A 21835-nucleotide genomic window follows, 5' to 3' on the forward strand; every position below is an offset into this window, starting at 1 on the left:
CTGTACTTGCCTTGGCTACGCCCTATCTTTTCCAGGCGCCACTTCCCTTCACCTGCTGGTGGACGCTTTGGCCAGCTGACAATGCAGATATTTTCAAACTTTAAGGTGAATAAAAATTATCTGGAGGGCCTGTTATAACAGAGATCACTGAGCCCCACCAGAGTTGCTGATTCCATAGGGCTGGGACAGGGCCCTAAAACTTGAATATCTGACACATTATCAGGGGACGCTGGTAAAGCTGCTCAGGCTGTTACCGAATGCAGGTTCGTGTGCCTGAAGCACAGTGAGGCCAAACCAACCTAAAGGCTGGAGTCTGGAGCAGAGAAAGGTTTATTGCAGGATCGAGCAAGGAGAGGGGTGGCCCGTGTTCCAAAACACCCTGAAATCTCCAAAGGATTTCAGCAAAGCATTTTTAAAGGCCAGGTGAGGGAGGGACGTCCCAGGGAATGTGATCAGCTCGTGCACAATCCTCTGATTGGCTGATGTTGAGGCCACAGGGCAGGTAACATTATCCATCCTTAGGTGCCAGAAGGTCTGGGGGCTACGTGCTCATGATCATCAAGGAGTTCATTTCTTCCATTGGGTGGTGGTTTTTAGCATCTGAAAACTCAAGAAATATGCCTGACATACTATTACCTGAGTACTTCAGAAAGAAACTACAATAGAGGATATGGTGGATGGGTCTGTCCTAGGAAGGCCCCACAGGGTACTGCTTGGTTACAAGGTGACCATACTTTGAGAACCACTGCTCTAGTGGCTTGGAATGTTAAGAAAGTAATGGAAGAATCCCTTCCCAGATCGAGATTCTAGTATCGCCAGCTATTTTGGTGGGAGGAAGGGTAAGTTTTGTCCTTGCTTGGACTTCTTGTTCATTTATATCAAAGCCTATTTGAGGCAGTGCGCTTGGCAGTCCTGCAGATCTGTCTTTTGCTTCAACAGTGTTTGGAATGAACAGAACCAGGGACGCTCCTTGCTCCAGCCCCTGACCACCCTCCAACATTTCTTCCTGTCGCAGCTTTTGGAATCAGACACTCAGCTATTCTCAGCCTCCAGGACAGGCCAACACCATTTTTTGAGCTTAGCTCCTTATCACTGATCAACCACGAGTTCCCAGGTTCGTCAGAATTATTCCACCGAGGTGGAGGCAGCCGTCCACCGCCTGTTCAACATGCATCTGTGGACACTTACCTCTCTCCGAGCTTCTATTTCGACAGCAACAATGGGACTCTGGACAGTGTGGGCCACATTTTTCGCCAACTGGCTGAGGAGAAGTGTGAGGGCGCCCAGCGTCTCTTGAAAATGCAAAACCAGTGCTGTGGCCGTGCCCTCTTCCAGGATGCGCGGAAGCCTTCTCAAGATGAGTGGGGTAAAACCCAGGACACTGTGGAAGCCGCCATTCTTAGGGAGAAGAACCTGAACCAGGCACTATCGGATCTGTGCGCCCTGGGTTCTGCCCGCGCAGACTCTCACCTCTGTGACTTCCTGGAGAGCCGCTTCCTGGAGGAGCACAGGTGAAACTCATCAAGAAGATGGGCAACCACCTGACCAACCTCCGCAGGCTGGCTGGTCCGCAGGCTGTGCTGGGCGAGTATCTCTTTGAAAGGCTCACCCTATAGCACAAACAGGAGTCTCTGGAGTCCAGCGGCCTCTGAGGAGCCCCTCTGGCGTCAGAGCTTCTGCCTGAAGCCCCGCTCTGCGGCCACTAGGCAGCTTTGTAACCGCCCTGGAGCCCTCTCCCAAGCCTTGGACCAAATGGAAACAATAACGCTTTCTGCAGGAGGAAAAAAAAAAGCCTATCTGAAACACAAACAGAATAAAGAGAAAAAAAGAAATATATATATATATATATATATTCATGTTCTTTTAACATATGAATTGCCCCACTTTATCTGTGTGAAATAAGTTTGTTCCCGATATTGGGCTAGTTCTCAGGCTTTGCTGCTCCTATGAATTACCTAAAGAGCTTTTAAGAAAAACATTGGTGTCTGGGTCCCAGCCCCAGAGATTTTGATTCAGTAGGTCTAGGGAGGAGCCTGGGCACGGGGAGGTCTCAGAGTTCCCCAGGTGATTCTAATGTGCAGCAACTTTGTGAACCACCTCTTGGCTTCAATCCAGCTAGTGATCAGATACTAAATCTAAGACATATGTGCTAGTGCCCGTGAGCTCTGTTGCTAGGTGTATTCCATTTTCTTCCTCCTGGAAGATTCGTGCCAGGGAAAATGATTGATAGTTGTGGTACTTCTCTGAAATGGATGGAAATTTCCAATTAGCGTGAACAGGGGAGGGTGAATGGGTGAATGCAATAAGGTGTATCATTTACGTATTGCCCTATGTGTATGGCTAGAAGCTTTTGCAACTGAGGTCTGCCCTACATTTCATGCTAATGGTAATGCTTGTCCTCCTAATGCAGCTGTAAACTTTATAAGCCCATAGGTAGACAGCATCACAAAATATTTACCCCTCCCCACTGGCCCACTCTCAAGCTTCACTCCCCTTCCCCATTACACAAATGTACATCAATGCGCTTGAGACCAATATCAACATACTGACCTTCAATTCTTCTACTTTGCAGCTTCCCTCTTATCAGGAGATGTCAGCATTTAGTGCAAGAACAAATGCTTGCCTCTTGGTGAGTAATGTAGACAATGCCTCCAAGAGACAAATAGCCCTTAGGGAGGGGGAAAAATTCTTTCAAAACGGTTGAGGTCCAGAGGAGGCATTTCCAGTCATCTCAGCTTAGAGGTCAAATATCCAAAATAAAAAAGGTTAAAAAAAAGAAGAAGAAAGCAAGGAAAGAAAGAAGGAAACAATTTTCTTATCTCATAGTAATAAGGCAGTCTTCCTTAAAAAGGCTTAAGAAAAGACTTTAAAAAAAAGGCTTAAGCCTTAAATTCTCTTTCCTAATCAAAATGTGCTTTTCTGTCTTTAGACTATTCCTCTTATATCCTGTATTATTCATGATGTTGAATTCTTGAAATAGCACATGGCTGAAAACAGAAGCTAACCTCTTATCCACTATGAATTAAATCTTCTTTTCCTAGGACCTGTCTACAATGTACAATTTGGGGTTTGCCAACATAATGATTTTCTCTGAAATAAGGTACAGCGTTTTGCCTTTTCAATATATAGTTATACAATACGTTGTTAACACAACATAGTTAATATAGTCAATATAGTCAGTACAGCTATAACACACATAGTATGCTGCCACTTTGGTGATTTTCTTCATCCATGTAATTCTGAAATTTGACAGTATAGTTTTCATATTCTAATGAGCTGAGTATTACCTTTACAAGGATAGAAAAAGAAGATAAATTCATAATATTCTTGTGTGGTTTGCCCCTGGGGTGGATTACCATAATGGGGGGATATTTGAGCCTTTCCCCAAGTCATTAAAAATCCTCCAGCGAGCAGCCCCTTGTCCTCTCCAGGGAGTGGGGGGAAAGGATCTTTAATCATAATAATCCTGGGGGGAGAAATCTCGGAAATAAGACATCTGCTTCTGTGCCTTGTTGTTTTGCAGAAAAGCAATGATTGCTTTAGCAGCTTCTATTACCATATGTGTACAATAAGCAAATGAACATAAAATTGAATGAACACATAAAAGAAGGATAAACCCACCCAGCTTAACAAATCCACTCTCTCACCTGCTGCGCCTTGAAACATGAAAGAAAGAATCACGGGATCATAAGGTTTAATAAAATAACAGTCTCTGTTAACCATATTGACAGGAGGTATAAGGATAATTTGTCTGATGTGGGACCAACAGCTTAACTGCTTAATTCTTTTTTTTTAAGGGCAACTCATTCATTTATTGTTTAAAGTTTGCAAGACAACATCTGAGTTTCTTAGCACAATTTAAATGTTTTACTTTTTTGGTAAAGCAGAGTATGACAGAGAAAACAATTAGTTTCAAGTAATATCTATATCTCTATTCAGAATTAAGTCTTCCACAGACATGTTACCTGGAAACAAAAGCCTGTTACAATAAGCAAAGCTTCAACGGAGTGGCTACTTTTCGGGCCAGGGAAAGGTTCATCCCTATAGGAGGATGATGTGCTATGTAAAATGGCTGCAAGGTCACAGCCTTGAGGGCATTGGAAGTCTATTATCCTATTCCACATTAGTTTGGTGAACTTCAAACGTCCGTTCATCTGCAACCAAGCTGGCAACCTTTAACTGATATTTCAAGCAGGTAAAAAATAAATGAAAAGAAATCCCTACACTGATGTTCCTTGATTTACACTGTTAAATGGTTCATTAACATGTAATTCTGGCTAAGAATTACATTTGAGACTCCTTGCTCAGATTTTGGTTAAAATCTTTCAGAAGTTCAAGTTCTTATTAATCAATAATTTGTCAGCTAGGATACATTCAGGCATCAGCTGCAACTACAGAATAGGTGCACTGCCTCAGCGCTTTGGAGAGACATAATCTAGAACACTACTAGCAGGCAAAATATCTGTTACTAGACAGCACATGTGCAGTACAGCAAGACAAAAAGATATATTCATATGTTGGCTTGTTTAAGCCTCAAGCCCTCGATCCTTTGTTGAAATACAGTAATTTCATTCCTATGGTTTTCAATACCAAAAACTCAACCTCCAGGAGGGATAAAGTCTAATTTGTACTCCAAACCAAGTAGCAGTGCAGTTCGCTACTACTGAGACTGAATCCATAAAGGCTTCAAGACCACGTCCAGAAGACAAGTTATTATATATAACACCCTAGAAGTTCTGAAACATAATTATCTTATACATAGCTGGTCCTTTTTACCTATAACATGTTTTTTGATGAAAGTTATTTAATGTACTGGAAATAACTGTGACTTACTGATCAAATAGTTGAATACTTATACTTACCTGGGATTTCATTTCTGTTGAAAGAAAAAGGAAGAACAGGACTCACTTTTAAAAAAACAAACTTTAGAAATGAAAGTAAAAATCTTATCACACACTATCACTTTCGGAAGCAGCATAGAGGGGCAGTCAATGGTAAAACACTGGTGAAATAGGTCAAAACTCTAGGCCAAAAATCCATTATTATTATCATCAGTGACAGTACCACAACTGTGCCCTTCATAATTCATAAGCACTCCTAAGAATCTTCATTTGGCACCAGATGATGTGTTTAAGAGAAACACTCTGGGAGGTATTGAATCAGACTTGGTTATTTTATTTATTTATTTTTATTATTTTTAAAATTTATTTACTTTCAGCTGCGTTGGGTCTGATTTTTTTTAATCTTTTTTTTCTTACCATTTCTTTGTGGTAAAATCTACATAACATAAAATTTGCCATTTTAACCATATCCTTCTGACCATTACGTGCTGTCTTCTTTTTTTAAATTTTTTGCTTTATAACAAATTTAATCAGTTATACATATACGTATGTTCCCATATCCCCTCCCTTTTGCGTCTCCCTCCCACCCTCCCTATCCCACCCCTCCAGGCGGTCACAAAGCACCGAGCTGATCTCCCTGTGTTATGCGGCTGCTTCCCACTAGCTATCTACCTTACGTTTGGTAGTGTATATATGTCCATGCCACTCTCTCACTTTGTCATAGCTTACCCTTCCCCCTCCCCATATCCTCAAGTCCATTCTCTAGTAGGTCTGTGTCTGTATTCCTGTCTTACCCCTATGTTCTTCATGACATTTTTTTTCTTAAATTCCATATATATGTGTCAGCATACAGTATTTGTCTTTCTCTTTCTGACTTACTTCACTCTGTATGACAGACTCTAGGTCCATCCACCTCATTACAAATAGCTCAATTTCGTTTCTTTTTATGGCTGAGTAATATTCCATTGTATATATGTGCCACATCTTCTTTACCCATTCATCCGATGATGGACACTTAGGTTGTTTCCATCTCCGGGCTATTGTAAATAGGGCTGCTATGAACATTTTGGTACATGTCTCTTTTTGAATTATGGTTTTCTCGGGGTATATGCCCAGTAGTGGGATTGCTGGGTCATATGGTAGTTCTATTTGTAGTTTTTTAAGGAACCTCCATACCGTTCTCCATAGTGGCTGTACCAATTCACATTCCCACCAGCAGTGCAAGAGTGTTCCTTTTTTTCCACACCCTCTCCAGCATTTATTGTTTGTAGATTTTTTGATGATGGCCATTCTGACTGGTGTGAGATGATATCTCATTGTAGTTTTGATTTGCATTTCTCTAATGAGTAAAGATGTTGAGCATTCTTTCATGTGTTTGTTGGCAGTCTGTATATCTTCTGTGGAGAAATGTCTATTTAGGTCTTCTGCCCATTTTTGGATTGGGTTGTTTGTTTTTTTGTTATTGAGCTGCATGAGCTGCTTATAAATTTTGGAGATTAATCCTTTGTCAGTTGCTTCATTTGCAAATATTTTCTCCCATTCTGAGGGCTGTCTTTTGGTCTTCTTTATGGTTTCCTTTGCTGTGCAAAAGCTTTTAAGTTTCATTAGGTCCCATGTGTTTATTTTTGTCTTTATTTCCATTACTCTAGGAGGTGGGTCAAAAAGGATCTTGCTGTGATTTATGTCATAGAGTGTTCTGCCTATGTTTTCCTCTAAGAGTTTGATAGTGTCTGGTCTTACATTTAGGTCTTTAATCCATTTTGAGCTTATTTTTGTGTATGGTGTTAGGGAGTGATCTAATCTCATACTTTTACATGTCCCTATCCAGTTTTCCCAGCACCACTTATTGAAGAGACTGTCCTTTCTCCACTGTACATTCCTGCCTCCTTTATCAAAGATAAGGTGACCATAAGTCCGTGGGTTTATCTCTGGGCTTTCTATCCTGTTCCATTGATCTATCTTTCTGTTTTTGTGCCAGTACCATACTGTCTTGATTACTGTAGCTTTGTAGTATAGTCTGAAGTCAGGGAGCCTGATTCCTCCAGCTCCATTTTTCGTTCTCAAGATTGCTTTGGCTATTCGGGGTCTTTTGTGTTTCCATACAAATTGTGAAATTTTTTGCTCTAGTTCTGTGAAAAATGCCAGTGGTAGTTTGATAGGGATTGCATTGAATCTGTAGATTGCTTTGGGTAGTAGAGTCATTTTCACAATGTTGATTCTTCCAATCCAAGAACATGGTACATCTCTCCATCTATTTGTATCATCTTTTATTTCTTTCATCAGTGTCTTATAATTTTCTGCATACAGGTCTTTTGTCTCCTTAGGTAGGTTTATTCCTAGATATTTTATTCTTTTTGTTGCAGTGGTAAATGGGAGTGTTTCCTTGATTTCACTTTCAGATTTTTCATCATTAGTATATAGGAATGCCAGAGATTTCTGTGCATTAATTTTGTATCCTGCAACTTTACCAAATTCATTGATTAGCTCTAGTAGTTTTCTGGTAGCATCTTTAGGACTCTCTATGTATAGTATCATGTCATCTGCAAACAGTGACAGCTTTACTGCTTCTTTTCCGATTTGGATTCCTTTTATTTCCTTTTCTTCTCTGATTGCTGTGGCTAAAACTTCCAAAACTATGTTGAATAAGAGTGGTGAGAGTGGGCAACCTTGTCTTGTTCCTGATCTTAGTGGAAATGGTTTCAGTTTTTCACCATTGAGGACGATGCTGGCTGTGGGTTTGTCATATATGGCCTTTATTATGTTGAGAAAAGTTCCCTCTATGCCTACTTTCAGACTTGGTTTTTTCTTAACCAAGTTACAGGAGAATTTTTTAAGTGGGGGGAAGGGAAGAAGGAAACGGACCAGAATAAGAATTGAAGCCATCATCTACAAACCAACAAAGCACCGAGAGTTCCAAACGTTATGTCAGACACTAAAATGACTGATATAGGCTCAAGTGGTTTATAAAACCTATAAAAAGACAACAACAGCAAAGTCCCCATTTATCTGTAGAGTTCAGAAACTAAAACAAGGAATATTTTAGCTTAAAACCTTATCTCAAGAGAATCATATACACTTCACATGAATAAAAATACCTGAAACCAAACATTTTTAAAAGCTCCAATAGGGCTTCCCGCGTGGTGCAGTGGTCGAGAGTTCGCCTGCCGATGCAGGGTACACGGGTTCGTGCCCTGGTCCGGGAAGATCCCACATGCCGCGGAGCAACTAGGCACGTGAGCCATGGCCGCTGACCCTGCGCATCCGGAGCCTGTGCTCCGCAACGGGAGAGGCCACGACAGTGAGAGGCCCGCGTACCAGAAAAAATGAAAAAGCTCCAATATGCAAAATATAAAGAAAAAAATTTATTCAGAAGACTCAATCAGTCTATGATAATCACAAAACGGCTGGGCAATCTCTGTCTCCCTTCCACACTAACCATCCATCCCATGGAAGAGCAAGGACGGTCAGACCTTCCAGCATTCTGCAGCACCTGGCGGCTGCAAAATTCTATGGAGACTCCTTGTGCAACAGCAGTTTCCCATCTCTTGTGTCTCTCCCTATCATGATCATGCAGGAAGCAAGTCTGGCTGTGCTATTTCTTATCATTGTCTGTCACCCATCTGCAACATGATATTGAAAAAGTAGTTCCCTATCCCCCCAGAAGGTTGAGGCTCAGCTAGAGGGGTAATTCTCCTGTGCACACAGTCATTATTTAGGCTGACTCAGTGACTTCAACAGGCTTAATCATGTGATCAGGTTTGTTGCCAGCTGCATAATGCTCCCACATCTGTAGATAGAGCCGCTCTAGTTCCATCGTGTATTGTTTGGTGTTGAACAGAGGGCTAGATGTTCTCTGCTTCCAGACTTTGCCACGAATTTTCTTCAGGTAGTCTAGATCCGTTCCCAGTTTCACAGCTATATCTTCATATTCTTGTCTATTTTTAGCAATAAGCTCAAGACAGCCTAAACAAGTGAGCTGGGAAGCTGCAACTCGGGAAGCAAGAGTCTCTCCTGGCATAGTCACCATGGGGGTCCCTGCCCAAAGGACATCCATCCCTGTGGTGTGTCCATTACAGAGTGGAGTGTCCAAGCAGACATCAGCCAGCTGGCCTCTCCGAACATGTTCCTCTTTAGGAGCAACAGGTGAAAAAATGATACGGTTCGGGGGAAGGTCCATATTTTGTGCATACTGTTGAATATTAGCTTCTCCTGCTGCTGGAAAACGCAACAGCCACAGTACACTATTGGGAACACGCTTCAGAATATTTGCCCACATCTGCAAAGTAGATGGGTCAATTTTATATAACTGATTAAAGTTACAGTACACAATGGCATCTTCCGGTAACCCGTACTGAGAACGTGTGGTTACAATAATGGTACGGGGAACCTCCTCTCCAGTGGCAGCCTTATTGTTGATCAGGGTAGTTGCCAGTCCATTGCTAATACTGAATCCATTAATTGTTATCTGAGTTTGTCCTCTGTTAATCATTTCAATAACTGCTTCTGCAACAGTATTCATAGGAATGACAGGCATATTAAGAGCTGTATTACTGCTGTCTGTGTTGTCTTCTCCATCAGGACATTTCATCTTGACTATTTGCACATCTGATAGACTATCAAGAAATGCTTGGAGGTCGATGCCATTCAGCACAATCCGATTGTCATAAATGTGCCCATTGGACTTAAAATCGATGACGGCTTTTTTCTTCAGGTGAGGGAACATATTAGCATGATCACCAATAAAGCAAGTATGGGGCATATATGCCAGTTTCTCAGAATACTGCTCAGCAACTTCAGCAGGTGAAGCCTCTTGATCAGTGATGATATAATCCATGAAAAGCACGCCACTAGTCCCAGGGTACCCCAGCCACATTGCCTGAATAGGAGCTGGCCTGAGAGCAAAGAGTTCATTTCGAGCACCCTTGGTATAACCATTCATATTTACAAGGATGTGTATACCATCTTGATGTATTCGATCAGCTGCTTTCCCATTGCATGGAATCTGAGAAAGATCAATGAAATGATTGGCTTCTGCCATCACCTTCGCTCGGAAGTTTGTGCCATCATGTGGGCTCAGGGCATAACAGAATACCTCAAATTTATCAGGATTGTGCATTCCTGGAATAGACTGCATAAGATGGGAAGTAGGATGATTCCCAAAGTCAGAACTCACGTATCCTACACGCAGTCGACCATCACTGAGCTTCAAGTCTTTTGGATGTTCATACGGTGGTTTATGAAGGACACTTATATTAGCCAAGCAGAGGTTCCCATGCCTCTCAGCAATAGCCTTCCTGAAGCCATGAGGAAGAGGATATAGAATACTATGATGAGGCTGCACAGAAGGCAACCTATTCTTCTCCAACTGGTCAGCCACAATGCTGGCCAACTTCTTCATTCGCTCATCATAGTCTGTCCAATCACAGACAACCTGCAGGCAATGAGCCAAATTACAGTAAGCGTCAGGAAAATCAGGTTGAAGCTTCAGAACAGTGCGATAAGAAGCAATTGCTTCTGGAATATTCCCTGAATCCTTGTGAATGGAAGCCAGATTGTTGTGGGCACACGCAAATGCAGGGTTGATCTGAATGGCACGAGTATAACACTGCAAGGCTCCCTGAACATCCTGCATCTCCCATAGAGTGTTTCCCATATTACAGTAGGCCCCAGCAAAGGTAGGACTGATTCGAATAGCCTCCTTATAATGCATCAGAGCTTCCTGCAGTTTTCCCTGCTGCTGCAATACACTTGCTAAATTTGAATGGGCAATAGCAAACTCTGGGAAGACTTCTAATGCTTTACGATACAAGCAAACTGCCTCTTCAATGTTTCCCTGTTCTAGTTTGATATTGGCTAGGTTACTCAGAGAGTCTGCATGGGTGGGACACAGCCGGAGAGCTGTATTATAACAATCTTCTGCTTCAGCAACACTGCCCTTCTCTTTGAGAGCGTTGGCTAGGTTGCAGTAAGCTTCAGGGAAATGTGGTTGCAATTCAATAGCTCGCCTGTAGGTGTCTATTGCCAGATCCATCAGGCCTTGCTCATAGTATACACAAGCCAGGTTGCCATGTACCACTGCATGATTTGGACTCAAGCTTAGGGCACAAAGGTAAGCTACCACAGCTCTGTCAAAAATCCGTGCCTCTTTGAAGACATTTCCTAAATTGATATAAGCATCCAGAAAATTGGGGTCAAGGGTGACAGCCTTTTCAAAGTGATGAATTGCAAGCCAAATCTTCCCTTGTGCATTAAAAACACAGCCAAGATTACTCCAAGCTACTGCAAAGTTTGGTTGCATCTCAATTGCTTTCAAATAACATGCCTTGGCTTCTTCCAAGCCACCCATGGCTTCGAGCAGTTTCCCCAGGTCACTGCAAACACAGTACAAATCAGGATTGTACTGAAGAGCAGAGACGTAAGCTTGCACTGCCCCTTCCATGTCGCCTGCTGCTACCAAAGCGGCTGCCAGGTTAATATAACCATCGATGAAATCTGGTTTGAGACGCAATGCATGCCGGTAATGCTCAATTGCTTCCTGCAACTGCCCTCTTTCCTTGTACACATTCCCCAAATTCGAATAGGCTTCTGCCAGAAGAGGGTTCTGTTTAATTGCCAGAGTACTAAAGTGGGCAGATCTGTCCAGCCTTCGACACTGGAAGTGTATAGATGAAAGTAATAAAAGTACACCAGTATTGTCTGGCTCTTGTCTCCAGAGCTGCATGCAGTGTCTCTCAGCTGCCTCAAAATCTCCTGCCTGATATTCTCGATGTGCCAACTCAGCTAACCCTTGGAAGGAAAGCATACGTTCCGTTGGTTCTGTGCTGTCAGCCACGTTGCCTACGGAAGACGCCATCTGGAGCTTCTGGAGAGAGTGAAAAAAGGGGGTAATTGAGTCCCGCTGCCGCCACTACTGGCAAGAATGTTTCTAGAGGTAGCAAACACGAGCGCAGCAGCCGTACCACTGCTTTGGCAGGCTTAAGCGGCGGCAACAGTTACAGGCACCGAACCTTAGGAACTCTGGTTGGCCATCTACCTCTCACGCTCTTGAAATCTTAATTCTTAACCCTGCCCTCTTCCACCATTTTTCTCCTAATCAGGGAATAAAAATTACCTATCCATTTGCCTTAGAAGAAGTCAAAAGTCAGTAGTCCAAACACTTTTTACAATTTTGTTTTCTGTCCAGTTGGAAAAGAAATACATGATTGACTTTTCTTCATCATTCATATAGTCAATGTCGAAAACATTAGGGCCGTGGATTTCAATACAGTAAGATCAGAAAATTTTAAATTGGCCTTCCCAAACCACTAATAAGTGACCGATGTTGTATATAATGCTAAAATCTTAGAGACTGAGTTTGATATTTTAAAAGTTCTGAAAACATTAGCTAATTTCTCCTCATCATATTTCTCATGCCTCAAACCTGAGTATTACTTTTTTAAAAATAAATTTATTTATTTTTATTTTGGCTGCATTGGGTCTTCAATGCTGCGTGCAGGCTTTCTCTGCGGCGAGCGGGGGCTACTCTTTGTTGCGGTGCCCGGGCTTCTCGTCACAGTAGCTTCTATTGTTGTTCCACAACTCTATGGGTTCCTTTTTAGGTCCTACGAAGAACCCTAGAAATTAGTTCATGTAATTATAGGTTTTTGCAAAATTGTTAAAAGTGAGGTATTTTAACTTCCATCAGGTAAGACCAGCATCTCTTTCTTTGCCAATTTTCCTTCTATCATATTCCGCTACGTTGGATCATATTGGAATGGCCACAGGCGTTTTTGAAATCTGACTAAGGAGATTTTTTTCTTTTTTTTTTTTTTTTTTGCGGTACGCGGGCCTCTCACTGTTGTGGCCTCTCCCGTTGCGGAGCACAGGCTCCAGACACGCAGGCTCAGCGGCCATGGCTCACGGGCCTAGCCGCTCCACGGCATGGGGGAACTTCCCGGACCGGGGCATGAACCTGTGTGCCCTGCATCGGCAGGTGGACTCTCAACCACTGCGCCACCAGGGAAGCCCTAAGGGAGATGTTTGAAGTGAGGCTATTATGTGATTTTCAGACACCACATGTAATTGACTATATACTATCCCATTACAGGAATAACTTCCAGTACTCTTACTGACTACTCTACTGACTTAACTAGCACTAGACATAGAAGCGTAAGGACAAAAACCACCTTACAATATAGCCATGTCTTGCACTTCACAGCTCTCAAAGCATGTGCGTTTGAAGAAGAAAAAAAGGAACTGAAAAGTATAAAACCAGAAGCTATTCTGTGTAAAATCAGGCGTGTGATAGATAAGTCAAAGATTCAGTTCTCATCAATGCTTAGTCAAAACGGAAATTTTCTTCTATCAAGAATATACTCCAGGGCCTCCCTGGTGGCGCAGTGGTTGAGAGTCCGCCTGCCGATGCAGGGGATACGGGTTCGTGCCCCGGTCTGGGAGGATCCCACATGCCGCGGAACAACTAAGCCCATGTGCCACAACTATGGAGCCTGCGCTCTAGAGCCCGTGAGCCACATCTACTGAGCCTGCGAACCACAACTACTGAAGCGTGCATGCCTAGAGCCTGTGCTCTGCACCAAGAGAAGCCACCACAATGAGAAGCCTGCGCACCGCAACAAAGAGTAGCCCCCACTCGCTGCAACTACAAAAAGCCTGCGCACAGCAACAAAGACACAACACAGCCAAAAATAAATAAATAAATAAATAAATAAAAGAATATACTCCATCAATAATGTGTGTACTGGAATTGTGTGAATGAGTATTTTATCAGAATTCCTGTAATGCACAAACCTTTAGCAGTACTGAAATCCGTAATGCATTTAAAATAGTAAATATTTATGAGGGAGTAATCCATAGAGGTTTTCTCAAAGTTAACAATGAAAATTACTGTGACATTATCAATAATAAATTGTGAAGCTGAAATAAACTTTTCTAAACTATTAACAACTAAAAGCAAATTCTAATCAACCATGTTAAAAGAAATCTATGTCTATAAATTACAAAGTTTATTTCTTAAAATTTTATTTCTAAAACACATAAACTGTCATATGAGGAGGTAGTTAAAGAATATATAGCTAAAAGAGTGGGGAAAAAGTTGTATAGAGACACATCTGGCGGTAGTTAATTTTCAAATGTCATTTTTCTACATTTTGTGACACCTATAGTATTGATATTTGCAAGCATTTAAAAAATTGTAATTTGAAGATTTGCTACTTCCAGGTAGAATAAAATATTTTGAAGCAAAACAACGTTTCCACTGAGAAAAACAAAAAAACCCAAATAAAATAGCCAGCATTCAATCAAAAAGTTCTAGACATAATAAGAGATAGAATCATATGATTAAATTCTAAGAAAAGAACAGATAATACAAAAATATTTATATAAGATATTGTGTATCTTTATCAGGAAAAGTCTTTATCAAGAAAAGACTTTAAAATCATCAGAATTAATATTATATCTTATTTATTTGTATATTTTATTTATATATAGATATTTATATATTTATATAAAGAACTTAAAGATAAAGCCCTAGTTAAGGCAGTGACAATAGCAGTAGCAGTGGGTGTGAAACGAAATGGCTATATTCAAGCATATTTTGTCAGTAAAAGTCCAAGATCAAATGTCTGACTGCATACATGGGATGGATAGACGGAGTGGGAAAAATCAAAGTTAACTATAGAGGTTCTAGTGAAGATGGTGTTGCCATCACCCAACCCAAGGGGTTGGGATCATCCCCAAGGTCTAGGAGACTCAAAGGGAAGGTCATGGTAAGAGGAAAAGTTAATTGGTGGGACAATAAGACTCCCAGTCTCTATATCTCCTTATACCAGTTTTTTTTTAACATCTTTAATTGGAGTATAATTGCTTTACAATGGTGTGTTAGTTTCTGCTTTATAAGAAAGTAAATCAGTTATACATATACATATGTCCCCATATCTCTTCCCTCTTGCATCTCCCTCCCTCCCACCCTCCCTATCTCACCCCTCTAGGTGGTCACAAAGCACCGAGCTGATCTCCCTGTGCTATGCGGCTGCTTCCCACTAGCTATCTATTCCTTATACCAGTTTTGTATTTCTGCTCATATACGTAGCAGGGGAATGCCATTGATCTGACTGGTCAAATTAAATAACATAATTCAAGGCACATTTACAGTGGTTCCTTCCTCCACAATTTAGAAAGTCATGTTCACAATTTCCCTCTTCCTACACCGTGGAACACATTGGCCATTCCTCCAAAGTTTCCACTCCAGAGAGTGGACCAGAGATGATGTTAGCCCAGAACTCAGAGCTTGGCATGAGATGGTGTGAGCCCCACCTAGAGCTCTGGCATATGTTATAACCCAACCCAGCTCTACAGAGAGATCTGTATGGAATCTTGGGAGAAATCTCAGCCATAATAATGTGATTTTGTTTTTCATTTGGTTTTCTTCCTTGCTTAACTTTCTGTGGCCGCTCTGACAAACAAACTTTCAGGCATTCCTGGGCCACTCACTAACTTTATTCCATTTAATGTCATCCAGATTCCCAAGAAAATTACTAACAATAAGGAGGGAAGTTTGGAACATGGTGAGTTTTAGATGCCTGAAATACACAGGTAATTGAATCCAGTTAAGTAGCAAATTATCTGGATCTCAAATATGCCAGTAGAAGAGCAGACTAAGCTCAATTTAATGTACTCTTACTGGAGACACATGTAAATTCTGGGTGAATTTTGAAAAAGTTAAAAGCACATAGCTGAGATTAAAAGAAAGAAAGGAACACCTGCATGTTTCAGAAAGTAACAGAGAAATTAAATTCAGAGAAATAAGAGCAGACTGATGTCTAGGGGTTCCGTTCTTTAGTATAGGCCTTATGTAAATAGGGGCTGGAGCTAGAAATCTAACATTACCTTGAGGCCAGGAATTTAGACTCAGGATGGAACAATATTGAGAAGTTAGTACAGATATCCTACAGAAATTTTATGAGGAACTCCTTAGTCCATTAAGAGGGCCAAGGGAGGCGGTGAGGAAGATTGATATCTCTTGAAAACCTTCAGGTACAGAAAACATCAACACCTCTGAAAAGTAGGCCTGTCCTTCCCAGAGTTCTGATGGCCAGGTTGTCACTAACCTGTAAGGCCCTGTATGAATCAGAAACTGCAAGGAGAGTAATTCAAAGAAAAACAGATGCAGGATGGGTGTGGCAATAAATCCTAGGACCCTATCAGAAACAAAATTAAAACCACTCTAGAGGGAAATTTTAACAAACCAGGGCAGAGAGTATCCTAACCAGAATAGAATAATAATTCTGAGGAAGTTACTTTACTTATTTAAGTAATATTCAATGCATTTCCATGGTCAGGCCCTTTTGAAGAATTCTAAAACATATACAAACAATTCATTTACATCTTATATATCCCACCATCCAGAGCAAAATTCACTCAAGAACTGTACTGGTGGAAATTGGGCAGCACTATGGAGAAAATAAAAATGTGTTTACCATCAAAAAACATGAAGGTAAGAAAGATAATGTCTAATTTTTTAATTATCCTGTGGTTTCTTGAAATCTTTTGGAAACCCAAGATAGAGAAACCTAGGAGGAAATGAAGATTTAAATATTTAGAGATTTATCAACTCATCTATAAAAGCTTTATTAATCTCTTCTTTTAATAACATTCCTGAGAGGTATAAATGTGTCCAGTGATAGGGTTGAATAAGCCTGAGAGAATTTCAGTTGTTTACTATTCTTGGTCAGCTCTTAAGACCTTTCAGGAGCATCTTTTTTATTTATTTTATTTTTTGGAACTCAATGGTTTTACATTTTTATTTTTTTATTTATTTTTAACATCTTTATTGGAGTATAATTGCTCTACATTGTTGGATTAGTTGCTGCTGTATAACAAAGTGAATCAGCTATACATATACACATATCCCCATATCCCCTCCTTCTTGCATCTCCCTCCCACCCTCCATATCCCACCCGTCTAGGTGGTCATAAAGCACTGAGCTGATCTCCCTGTGCTATGTGGCTGCTTCCCACTAGATATCTATTTGACATTTGGTAGTATATATTAGTCCATGCCACTCTCTCACTTCGTCTCAGCTTACCCTTCCCCCTCTCTGTGTCCTCAAGTCCATTCTCTACGTCTACATCTTTATTCCTGTCCTGTCCCTAGATTCTTCATAACCATTTTTTTCTAGATTCCATATATATGTGTTAGCATACAGTATTTGTTTTTCTCATTCTCACTTACTTCACTCTGTAACACAGACCCTAAGTCCATCCACCTCACTACAAATAACTCAATTTCATTTCTTTTCACGACTGAGTAATATTCCATTGTATATATGTGCCACATCTTCTTTATCCATTCATCTGTCGATGGACACTCAGGTTTCTTCCATGTCCTGGCTATTGTAAATAGTGGTGCAATGAACATTGTGGTACATGACTCTTTTTTTTTTTTTTTTTTTTTCTTTTTGCGGTATGCGGGCCTCTCACTGTTGTGGCCTCTCCCGTCGCGGAGCACAGGCTCCGGACGCGCAGGCCCAGAGGCCATGGCTCACGGGCCCAGCCGCTCCACGGCATATGGGATCCTCCCAGACCGGGGCACGAACCCGTATCCCCTGCATCGGCAAGCGGACTCTCAACCACTGCGCCACCAGGGAGGCCCACATGAATCTTTTTGAATTATGTTTTTCTCAGGGTATATGCCAAGCAGTGGGATTCATGGGTCATGTGGTACTTCTATTTTTAGTTTTTTAAGGAACCTCCATACTGTTCTCCATAGTGGCTATATCAATTTACATTCCCACCAACAGTGCAAGAGAGTTCCTTTTTCTCCACACCCTCTCCAGCATTTATTGTTTGTAGATTTTTTGATGATGACCATTCTGACTGGTATGAGGTGATACCTCATTGTAGTTTTGATTTGCATTTCTCTAATGATTAGTGATGTTGAGCATCCTTACATGTGTTTGTTGGCAATCTGTATATCTTCTTTGGAGAAATTTCTATTTAGGTTTTCTGCCCATTTTTGGATTGGGTTTTTTTTTATTAGTTTCTGCTTTATAACAAAGTGAATCAGTCATACATATACATCTGTTCCCACATCCCTTCCCTCATGCATCTCCCTCCCTCCCACCCTCCCCATCCCACCCCTCCAGGCGGTCACAAAGCACCGAGCTGATCTCCCTGTGCTCTGCGGCTGCTTCCCACTAGCTATCTACCTTACGTTTGGTAGTGTGTATATGTCCATGCCTCTCTTTCGCTTTGTCACAGCTTACCCTTCCCCCTCCCCATATCCTCAAGTCCATTCTCAAGTAGGTCTGTGTCTTTATTCCCGTTTTACCCCTAGGTTCTTCATGACATTTTTTTTTAAATTCCGTATATATGTGTTAGCATACGGTATTTGTCTTTCTCTTTCTGACTTACTTCACTCTGTATGACAGACTCTAGGTCTATCCACCTCATTACAAATAGCTCAGTTTCGTTTCTTTTTATGGCTGAGTAATATTCCATTGTATATATGTGCCACATCTTCTTTATCCATTCATCCGATGATGGACACTTAGGTTGTTTCCAGCTCCGGGCTACTGTGAATAGGGCTGCAATGAACATTTTGGTACATGTCTCTTTTTGAATTAAGGTTTTCTCAGGGTATATGCCTAGTAGTGGGATTGCTGGGTCATATGGTAGTTCTATTTTTAGTTTTTTAAGGAACCTCCATACTGTTCTCCATAGTGGCTGTACCAATTCACATTCCCACCAGCAGTGCAAGAGTGTTCCCTTTTCTCCACACCCTCTCCAGCATTTATTGTTTCTAGATTTCTTGATGATGGCCATTCTGACTGGTGTGAGATGATATCTCATTGTAGTTTTGATTTGCATTTCTCTAATGATTAATGATGTTGAGCATTCTTTCATGTGTTTGTTGGCAGTCTGTATATCTTCTTTGGAGAAATGCCTATTTAAGTCTTCTGCCCATTTTTGGATTGGGTTGTTTGTTTTTTTGCTATTGAGCTGCATGAGCTGCTTATAAATTTTGGAGATTAATCCTTTGTCAGTTGCTTCATTTGCAAATATTTTCTCCCATTCTGAGGGTTGTCTTTTGGTCTTCTTTATGGTTTCCTTTGCTGTGCAAAAGCTTTGAAGTTTCATTAGGTCCCATTTGTTTATCTTTGTTTTGATTTCCATTTCTCTAGGAGGTGGGTCCAAAAGGATCTTGCTGTGATTTATGTCATAGAGTGTTCTACCTATGTTTTCCTCTAAGAGTTTGATAGTTTCTGGCCTTACATTTAAGTCTTTAATCCATTTTGAGCTTATTTTTGTGTATGGTGTTAGGGAATGATCTAATCTCAAACTTTTACATGTCCCTGTCCAGTTTTCCCAGCACCACTTATTGAAGAGGCTGTCCTTTCTCCACTGTACATTCCTGCCTCCTTTATCAAAGATAAGTTGGCCATATGTGCGTGGGTTTATCTCTGGGCTTTCTATCCTGATCCACTGATCTATCTTTCTGTTTTTATGCCAGTACCACACTGTCTTGATTACTGTAGCTTTGTAGTATAGTCTGAAGTCAGGGAGCCTGATTCCTCCAGCTCCGTTTTTCGTTCTCAAGATTGCTTTGGCTATTCGGGGTCTTCTGTTTTTCCAAACAAATTGTGAAATTTTTTGTTCTAGTTCTGTGAAAAATGCCAGTGGTTGTTTGATAGGGATTGCATTGAATCTGTAGATTGCTTTGGGTAGCAGAGTCATTTTCACAATATTGATTCTTCCAATCCAGGAGCATGGTATATCTCTCCATCTATTTGTATCATCTTTAATTTCTTTCATCAGTGTCTTATAATTTTCTGCATACAGGTCTTTTGTCTCCTTAGGTAGGTTTATTCCTAGATATTTTATTCTTTTTGTTGCAATGGTAAATGGGAGTGTTTTCTTGATTTCATTTTCAGATTTTTCATCATTAGTGTACAGGAATGCCAGAGATTTCTGTACATTAATTTTGTATCCTGCTACTTTACCAAATTCATTGATTAGCTCTAGTAGTTTTTCGGTAGCATCTTTAGGATTCTCTATGTATAGTATCATGTCATCTGCAAACAGTGACAGCTTTACTTCTTCTTTTCCAATTTGGATTCCTTTTATTTCCTTTTCTTCTCTGATTGCTGTGGCTAAAACTTCCAAAACTAGGTTGAATAAGAGTGGTGAGAGTGGGCAGCCTTGTCTTGTTCCTGATCTTAGTGGAAATGGTTTCAGTTTTTCACCATTGAGGACAATGTTGGCTGTGGGTTTGTCATATATGGCCTTTATGATGTTGAGGAAAGATCCCTCTATGCCTACTTTCTGCAGGGTTTTTATCATAAATGGGTGTTGAATTTTGTCGAAAGCTTTCTCTGCATCTATTGAGATGATCATATGGTTTTTCTCCTTCAACTTGTTAATATGGTGTATCACATTGATGGATTTGCGTATATTGAAGAATCCTTGCATTCCTGGAATAAACCCCACTTGATCATGGTGTATGATCCTTTTAATGTGCTGTTGGATTCTGTTTGCTAGTATTTTGTTGAGGATTTTTGCATCTATGTTCATCAGTGATATTGGCCTGTAGTTTTCTTTCTTTGTGACATCCTTGCCTGGTTTTGGTATCAAGGTGATGGTGGCCTCGTAGAATGAGTTTGGGAGTGTTCCTTCCTCTGAAATTGTTTGGAAGAGTTTGAGAAGGATGGGTGTTAGCTCTTCTCTAAATGTTTGATAGAATTCGCCTGTGAAGCCATCTGGTCCTGGGCTTTTGTTTGATGGAAGATTTTTAATCACAGTTTCAATTTCAGTGCTTGTGATTGGTCTATTCATATTTTCTATTTCTTCCTGAGTCAGTCTTGGCAGGTTGTGCATTTCTAAGAATTTGTCCATTTCTTCCAGGTTGTCCATTTTATTGGCATAGAGTTGCTTATAGTAATCTCTCATGATCTTTTGTATTTCTGCAGTGTCAGTTGTTACTTCTCCTTTTTCATTTCTAATTCTATTGATTTGAGTCTTCTCCCTTCTTTTATTGACGAGTCTGGCTAATGGTTTGTCAATTTTGTTTATCTTCTCAAAGAACCAGCTTTTAGTTTGGTTGATCTTTGCTATCGTTTTCAGGAGCATCTTGATTTTCATGGCCTCATCCAACAAAAGCAGGATATTTTACAGAAAGTCCTGGGCCACTTTTTGGCTTGCTTTTGTGTTTATGTTTTTGTTTTTTTCACATCGGGCGGTACATTAGGCTACCTATTGCATACTCCCTCATTCACGCGTGCATTCATTCAAACAATATTTACTGAGTTGAGACATTTAATTAACACTCAATAAATGATGTTTAGATGAATGAATGCACTTTCTATCAAAGTAAGTGTAAGTACTGAGAAAAATTACAGAATGTATGATCCCAGCCCCACAAAAGCTTATAACTGTGTTGAGGATATAACATATGCTGATGAAATAACTCATATATCATATCGGACAGTTTCTAAGTTCAAAAATGAGTTTTTATAAATAATCAGAGCCTAAGGAGGACAAAGAAGGGACAGTTCATTATGGGTTGAATCTATCAATAAATGTACATTTCAGATGAGATTTGAGATTGACCTCAAAGAAGAGGACTTAGATATATGAACAGAGAACAAAAAAGGCATGGTGATAGCATGTGCATAGATAGTGTGGCCAATATTTATGTTCTTCATTAAAGATAGTCAGAGATAACCCAAACGTAACTGTTTCCATGGGCCCATTCTCAGTATCCAAACAAAACGGCAAATCCTATCTTAGTAAAACTAATGAAAAACACAGTCTTTAACAAAGAGATTGTGAAGGAAAGGGGGAGAGAAAGGCTTGCATCCCACACCACACAACAAAACTTATTGAATTATTTGTTTAATTTTCTCCCTCTGAAAATTTCCTCTCCCTCTCTCTGTACATCTCTCTTCTCCCACATCTGGCCACACTCTACCAGCCATCTTTCCAGATCTTTCCAGAACT

General features: G+C 40.7%; 1 protein-coding gene and 1 pseudogene across 2 annotated transcripts; one reads left to right on the forward strand and one right to left on the reverse strand.

The window, feature by feature from the left end:
* The first annotated feature begins 257 nt into the window (after nt 1-257).
* Nucleotides 258-1616, forward strand: LOC308619271 (ferritin light chain-like; annotated as a pseudogene). Its single transcript has 2 exons — nt 258-283; nt 1108-1616. The product of its transcript is annotated as a ferritin light chain-like (transcript).
* Nucleotides 1617-8553: 6937 nt separating this feature from the next.
* Nucleotides 8554-11694, reverse strand: LOC308618684 (UDP-N-acetylglucosamine--peptide N-acetylglucosaminyltransferase 110 kDa subunit-like; the record flags this gene model as incomplete). The annotated part of the gene is made up of 1 exon (XM_081236853.1): nt 8554-11694. One exon carries the CDS (start codon nt 11692-11694, stop codon nt 8554-8556), a length of 3141 nt encoding a protein of 1046 aa, XP_081092979.1.
* Between the last annotated feature and the right edge of the window lie 10141 nt (nt 11695-21835).

The sequence above is a fragment of the Mesoplodon bidens genome, assembly GCF_964165515.1.
Source record: "Mesoplodon bidens genome assembly, chromosome: 6".
NCBI classification, from domain to species: Eukaryota; Metazoa; Chordata; class Mammalia; order Artiodactyla; family Ziphiidae; genus Mesoplodon; species Mesoplodon bidens.